At 39.9% G+C, this 7,855-nt stretch overlaps 1 protein-coding gene across 2 annotated transcripts in view; it reads right to left on the reverse strand.

Moving 5' to 3' along the window:
• Window positions 1–7,597, reverse strand: part of sppl2 (signal peptide peptidase-like 2) — a 13,901-nt gene extending 6,304 nt beyond the window's left edge. For both annotated transcript variants that reach the window (XR_311630.1, XM_005729137.1), the window contains exons 1-8: window positions 7,438–7,597; window positions 6,424–6,540; window positions 5,969–6,151; window positions 5,780–5,869; window positions 4,894–5,033; window positions 3,944–4,086; window positions 1,142–1,238; window positions 471–587 (exon numbers count right to left, since the gene is read on the reverse strand). Coding sequence is in view for 1 of the 2 variants with exons in the window: in XM_005729137.1 (XP_005729194.1) it covers window positions 471–587; window positions 1,142–1,238; window positions 3,944–4,086; window positions 4,894–5,033; window positions 5,780–5,869; window positions 5,969–6,151; window positions 6,424–6,540; window positions 7,438–7,515 (965 nt within the window). In the remaining variant the exon portion in view is untranslated. The remainder of the gene's footprint in view (window positions 1–470; window positions 588–1,141; window positions 1,239–3,943; window positions 4,087–4,893; window positions 5,034–5,779; window positions 5,870–5,968; window positions 6,152–6,423; window positions 6,541–7,437) is intronic.
• Between the last annotated feature and the right edge of the window lie 258 nt (window positions 7,598–7,855).

Here is a 7,855-nt window from a genome sequence, read left to right on the forward strand (position 1 = left end):
TCATTTTAAGTGGGGGAACTTGCACAATCGGTGGCTGACTAAATACTTTTTTGCCCCACTGTATCTACTATGAAACATTTAGTCACAGGTTATGGTTAGAAGTTTACTTTCTAATGTGAGCCAATTCTGATCCAAGTTGAAAGGGCCGCCTACAGATAAAGCTTAGACCCAGACAGAGGTCTAGGTTTTTATTTTATTTTTAAAGCTATCGCAGTTACTACTATCGGTATATCCTGGTTATTTCCCACCGCTGCACATGTCAATCAATAGTATTCCTTACTCCCATTCACCTCAAGTTAAACTCCGTACCTGACCTCATTTTTCGCCTCTCATGATTATTCCCCCTTTAATCGCTACAAGCTGGTGAATTTGACCTTTTCTTCTATGACTGTGAAGCCCTGCAGCGCCTTTGTCTGTAGCTGTAGTGGAATGAATTCAATTGTTTTTTAAATTTTGTGTTGTGCACTCACTGGTCTTCGTTGCGAAACACCATCCAGATGATGCTGACACCAATGCAGAGGGCCGACAGCAGCAGCATGCGGATCTGCGGCCGCTTGTGCAGGTACGGCAGGTTGTTCTCCGGGATCCTTTTTTTCCAAAACATAGGTCAGATGTCAGCCACTACACCACAGCACTTTCTCTCAGAGAAATACAGTCACTGCTAAGCATGAAATGCAACTAAAAAGTGTTTTTATTAGCATTAATCTGCAGATAATCATGTTAACCATGTATCATTTGGTCTACAAACACAAGAAAAAAAGGGTGTACAGAAGAAACAGGAAACAACTGCTCAATCCGCATTGCTGAAAAAAATATAAAAAAAAGGTTCCTAAACCGTTCATCATGCTGTAAGTATAATGAGTATTTAAGTATTTATATGAGCTTTTCTGTTTCCAGGGTGGAGTGATTGTACAGCAGGCATCTTTATTGAATTTAATAAATAAGAACTGGGCGAACAAGTTTGAATTTATTTTAGATTTGAGAAGCTCAAACATATATATACCCTGACTAATATTTGGTTGAATCATCAAGTTGCACCTTGACCAGACATAGAAAACATAAATGAATGGAGAGAAAAAAAAACCAAATGTCATGCTGTTTAAAGCATCATCGCACCTGCTAATATGACCTGAAGACTCACCTGCACTTGCAGAAAGGAAGTCTCCTGACGAACGGCCACAGGCAGCTGTACAGGCCGACAGAGGAGGCCAAACAGAAGATCCTGATGACCCAAATGGCTAAACAGTGAAGAAACAGCAGACAGAAGCTGAGTAGATATTACCGTGTGAGGAAACCCGCTTCTTTGGCATCCCCCCTCCTTAAACGCCTGAATAGTGGTATTGCTTTCCCTTTTGTACACTATTGCCATCCGCAGCTTTCAGCAGCTTTTTAATCTGTTTAAAGGCGAAATGTTATCTCAACCATTGAGCTCTTTATCAGTGCAGCCATTCTTTACACTCAGCAGGGTTTGACTCTGCTGCAGCTTAATGCCAGACAACAGGCAGCTCTGCGAGAGGAAATGATCTCTGAAGAATCTCAGTTTACCCTGGAGCTAAATGGAGAGGGGATTATTAATTTAATAAGATTAGTTTAGAAGCTTGGACTTTTTAACCAGAAATCCTGTTTTATTCATTTTGTGTATTTTCTTGTTGCACCTGTGTGTGATGTGCATTTTTTTTAATTTCTTCACCCTTCTTTTTTTATTTTTTTTTTATTCACAACCTATTCTACTGTATTGCATTTTATTCTTTACTTATTTTGCTCATTTAATTGATTTTATTTAATTGAGCTCCTTTCTATTATTTGGTTTTTACCTTAAGTAAAACTTGCTTTGTTGTATTGTCTTTTTATTTTGTTAGCAAAATATTTATTCTACTTATTTAAGCTAGTTTTTAAAGGAGGAAAGAGGCAGCAATGTTAAAGGCTTAAGACACTGATGGTGAGCCTTCTATCATCATGGACAAAGTGAGACTGCACAACAACAGGATTAACAAGCCAGCGGACTTTATGAGTTCAGTGCCAGTGATTCCTCCTGTGCATTTTTGTCTAATTTTTCTGGGGATTCTGGGGAATGGAGTCTAATAGACTAAGTTTCATCATCCGAGCGACATACAATGTGCTACCTTCCATAAATGTTAAAGAGGTACATATTTCTCAGCTGCAGTGAATAGATAGAATAAACTGTAGAAAACTAAACAGGAGAAAGAAGAAAACAATTTTAACATAAACCATTGACACACTGATCAACCCTGGCAGGGCCTCCTTGGATGAGGGTGTCTAGTGATAATGACCGAAACAACCGATGAATTCAAGGTCCACCACTGACGATGTGTCTAAATTTTAATGATTTAGATCAGATCTCTAACCCCTAAACCTAACCAAGGAAAAATGGCAGATTAGCTTGTGTAAAAGAACAAAAGTTGAGACACATAACGATGTGTGCCACTGGTAAAGTTTCTGGGATGCTTTTCCTCATAACACCCATCCCTCAAGATTTTCTCCATTAAAAGCAATGCATTGTCAGGAATTGTGACATCTAGTCCTTTACCAAATCAACTTGGCTTTTAAATTTATCAGCAAGAGAGCAACAATATAGGAAATAATAACCGTATTCTTAATATAAGGACCTTCAAATATCAGTAAATTCCTGGAGGGAGATAGCTGAAAGTATCAGAAGTGAGATTCAGAAATGTGTAAATAAGTTTTTGTTTTGTTTTTTAAAACGTGAGCGATAGTTATGTTTACCTCGAAAGAAAACTGACCACAACAAGTAGCATGGACCCCGGAGGGGAAAAAGTGCCAGCATTTTACTTGTTTCTATCTGCTGGCTCTGCATATAAAACACTGAGACACAACGAACCTCAGCTGCTGAAAACTATGCTGCACAAACATGTAAATGAGCCGTTATCAAGGATGTACTCAGGATGGGCCTGAGTGTGTTTAAGCATTAAAGTCCAGCTTGTTTGACTAACATAATTAACGTGCTGTGCCCGGGCGCGGTTCAGTTAGACTCGGTACAGTATGCATGTATCGCATTCCCCTGCACTTCCCTCTTTAAATATAACTCTGAAAGGAAAGCGTTCCACCGCTTTCATAATAAAGTCCCAAAATCCACAAACTCATAAAACTCATCAGGCTCTGCAACAGTGTTTTAGTAAATCAGAGAGTGACTGTGAGAGAGGAGCTGCTGCCAAGATAAATGTAAGCATCCTCTGGCACAGTGTGAGCACTGGGCAGCAGGAGGACAAGTGTCCCTAATCTGAGTAAGCTACTGCATACTGTAGATAAAAAGAATATAAACTTGCCAAGTGGTGAGGAGAAATTTGACGTTTAAATTAGTTAACAAATTTGACAATGAATGCCTAGTAAATCCAGGAATTATCCATACAGGTGTTTCAGTCAAGAAAAACAAGGAAACCTGTAAGATCCAGTTAAAAGCTGCAGGCTTGAACTAAATCAGCTGCTCTGGAACCATTTTTTTGATTCTGACAGACTGTAAAAATAAGCATATCCTAAATTATCACTTCATTTGATTCTAAACTACAAAGACTTATTGCAAAAGCACCATTCTGTGTTTCTTTGCACTTCTGGAGGGTTTTTTTTTTCAAATATGTTTTGCTCTGTTTTTTTTTTTTGCACATAGCAAATGCTGGTTTTTTTTAGGTTTTGTCACATCTTTTGCACAACCTCAATCCAGAGAAAATCCCTACTGAGTGACGCCAAGCCACAGTGAGTAAGGACAAATTAAAAGCTTTGAGAGGCTAACCGCCCCCAACACACTAATGAATACTGGGCAGAAGGAACTGAAACCACCATCATTTACTGGTCCCATAAACGTGCTTCTGATCTAACGGATTTACTTATCTTTTAAATGTTTCCTTCAGCGCGACTAGTATAGCAGCGGTTATATTCTGTGTACGCTTCGTGAGTATCTGCATCGTACCCAGGTGGTCGTAGAAAAAGTAGAGTAGCACCAGCATGTTGCAGCACATGACGACGAACACACAAATCATGATCGGGGTTACGTCTACGGTCTCCTCCTCTTGTTTCTCGGCACTGTCGTCCCGCTTGTGCTTCATGTACCGTCTGCAGGAGGACAAGCAACAGTGAGTAACTCTAAAGACAAAGAGTATATATGCACACATGTTTGCTCTGAGGTTTTGTCTTTCACATTTTAAATTGCAGATTATGGTCCAATTTTTGGTGATTTACCAAAACACACGGGATAACCATATTGCCATTAAAAGTCTATATTTATAGTCATTTGGTCAGCTGGCTGGCATTCACTTCCATCCTGAGTTGAAAACACGCACTCATGATTCCAAATGTTTTTTTCTCTGCGGTGCTGTGCGTCAGCGACCCCATCTCACTCTGCCCTCCTTCACCTCAGAAAACTCCAAAAAGATGGACTCAGATTGGCTTAAGCCAATGAGTCACCCATACTCAAATAAACAGTGCTGCCCTTTACTGGAGTCGCAGCGGTAAGATGCAGATTGCTTGGTTTGAAAAGAAGAGAAGCACTCATAGTCACCCAAAAGGAAAGTCTTTTGCAATCATGCACTTGTATTTTGTTGCCAGGAAAACTCTGACCAATGTTCTCTGGAGCCTCTCCTGATGAAATATCTCTAATGTAAATTTAGCAGCTGTGACTAAATGCATCGTTTGCACTCGCTGAAGGAATTTCTTTGATACCCAATACTTGCATCATTGTATTTTTGTATCACTTAATGCAGTTTTGTTCAACCCAGACTAAAATCACTTTTTAACTTTAATTTTTTCAAAAAGTCTGAAGACTCTGGCTGTCATACTGCAGTACAGCTGAAACTCTGGCACTATGGGATTTTCCACTGAATCGCTTCCACAGAAGCACTTTTACAGGACCAGTAAACTTACTTCTTGCTGTCTCTGCTGCCGGCCCAGTAGCCTCCAATAGCCACCGTTCCTACTGCCATCAAGAAGATGATCACCATGTTATAGTCTAACACTGGCTCATTGGGTGCGTACATGGCAACCAGCTGTCCTTTACCAAAGGTCTGCAGAAGTAAGAAACAGCATTAGATTTGCCAGATGTCAACCTTCAAAACTAAATAAAACATGCCAAAATAAGGAAGTGCTACTTAATTTATATTAAATAAACCCTAATTTAGCCTACTTCAAAGTAAATTAACTCTGATGTTGTGATTATTAAGCCCAATTCAGTGCATAACACTGGACTGAAAGTCAAGAATTGCAACAAGAGTCTCCGTCATGGTGCTCAGTTTTAGATACACTTTTCCACTTAGATACATTTTCCACTCCACTGGAAAAACAAATCTGTCTGAAAAGGAGCATTTAACCAGTTGCTTCCAGCTGGATAGACGTGCCATGTGCCGTTTATCGTGTATCAAAGCTTAAACCATCTCTAAGTAGTTCCCTGAACATGTCAATCAGTTCACTGTAGTACTCAAATGGACTCTGCAGTCACCAGATCTCAATCCAGCACAGCACCTTTAGGATGTGGTACAATGAGAGATTCTCATTGTGGACATGGAGTTAACAAATCTGCAGGAACTGTGTGACACCATCATGTCAATAGGGAGCAAAATCTCTGAGAAATACTTCCAGCACTTTCTTGAATCTGTACCATGAAGAATTACAGATGAAAGGTAGTTTACCCTGCTACAAACAAGATACACATATTAAAGCATCCAGTGACACAAAATTAGAAAAGGGATAATAAGGCTAGGTGTAGAGCTTCTAAAGTGAGAAGAGAAATATCGGTTGGTAGCTGACTTCTCACCTTGCTTATATCCAACATATCAGAGTAGCTGAGCAGTGCCACAGGAATGTCAATCTCTTCATACTGAGTCTTGTTTCCTGCTGGTGGCGTCTGTAGGAAAAAAACAAAAACAAAGCACATTTCTGATTTGTCATGAACCAAAAGACCTGTTTAATTCTGACACAGAATAGCCGTGAACAGCTGTCTCACCAGTCTGTCCTTGCTGACGATGAGCAGGCCCTTGGCACCATTAATCTGGGCCAGGCGAACTTTTTCATAGAAAGTGCAGTTCCCCCTCATCACCATGGGGATGCGGTTCGGGAAGCCTCCCTCTGGGACCTCAGAGGGTGAGCACAGGACCGATGTTGTCAAGTCATGGATCTGGAGACGTGACTTTGAAACAAAAGGTTTGGAAATACTCTCAGAGGTTTCAAAATACAGTAATTAGAGATGTTGTTTGTTTTAATTAATTACCCATTATGTACTGTTTATTATTCTTTAATGGAACAAAGAAGCTTCCTCATTTAGTGTAAAAAGGGGCAGCCTTGTCATAAAAATCCTTGTACTTCTAAAAGACTAGTTTGTTTCTCATTATTTCTCATTATTGCCTTGAAGCAATTTGAAATTTTACAATGTTTGGTTAACCCCCTTTGTTAGTGACTTACTGCCTTATTGAGATCCTGAGGTAAACGTGCCCACTGGGAGTTGAAGAATATGCAGTAATCCTTTCCTTTGCTCTTGCCCTTGTCACTGAAATGGGCCATGCCGTACTCTCCCACCACCTGTCAACATAAAAACAATGGCTGGATCATCTCACATGTCCAAGAAAAAGTACATTTTTATATCACAGAGTTGAGCTTTAATTCTAGCAGCCCTATAAATGTTGATGTTTCGCTGTCTGCATCAATTTGAGACGGCATAAAAATTCCCAAAAGCCTTTTTGAAGCTATGATTAAACTATTCGTACCCCTTTTAGTTGGTTTTTGTATACCCTTCTTCATATAAACGGGGTGCACACAATATGATAAACCCTTGAATGTATAATAAAGCTCAGCAGCACTACAAACTACAGCCTTCAGTGTATAAAAAGGCTCAGTAACAGCTCCTACAATCAGGGTTCCTGCAATGTACTTGAAGTTAGATTTAAGGCTTTTAAACACATTTCTCAAATACCTCTTCTTTCTTTCTCTTTCCACATGACAATCTTTAGCTAGATTAATAGTTTTTTCACTGCACACAAAACAGAAAAACCTGTTCAAATTTTAGTTGGCTCACTCAGTTATATTGTTTCTGGCAGTGACTTGAAATATTTCACTCTTAAACTCTAATTTCAGACGCGTTCCATATTTTACAGCACTACCGCAGTCCAAGTTGTCAGTGGTTAACATCATATTCGCTGTCTCGTAATCACTGTGAAGATCACAGTGTCGGTTTCAGGTGAGGTGAATCGATCGGCAATAATCCCCCTTCATTAATGCTGCATCAAAAGGTGAGTAATGTGTGGGTTTCCAGGGCCCACAGAAATCTCCGCAAGCTAACAGACATAGCATCTATGCTAACGTTCCCGGAAAACCGCAGGGAAATAAAAACCCAAATCCTTGTTTGTTAACCGCAGGCTGCTACCCGACAAAGACGCACTGAGGGACAGTTTTCGAAGAAACAGACGTGGTCTCTCTCACCTTCTGGATGAGAAAAGCGACCCAAATCAGTGTTTCGGGGACCCTCATGATGTCTAGCTTGTTGTTGTCTTCCCCCATCGACCAACCAACCAACCAACCAAACGTTTGGCTCGAACTCCCTGCACGAGAGCCTCCAACGCCGGCTCTAACAGGCCGCGCCCATTTCGTTCGGCTAGGCTTTTTAATTGGATGATATTGTCATGTGCCACTTTGCTGTTTGGATAAAAACAGACTGCCAAAAAACGATAAAAATAGTAGCGGTCACTGACAGCACGAAAAGCCTAACATGCTTTACAGTTAAACATAGTTTTTTAAAACCCCCAACAACAAATAAAAGAGGAGTTATAGAGTTTGGTTAAAAGTTTTTCAATTCATTAGCATGAATACATAAATCAATCAATCAATACATAAATAAATA

Source organism: Pundamilia nyererei, unplaced genomic scaffold (assembly GCF_000239375.1).
Source record: "Pundamilia nyererei isolate P.nyererei 1_Seehausen unplaced genomic scaffold, PunNye1.0 scaffold00031, whole genome shotgun sequence".
Taxonomy (NCBI): domain Eukaryota; kingdom Metazoa; phylum Chordata; class Actinopteri; order Cichliformes; family Cichlidae; genus Pundamilia; species Pundamilia nyererei.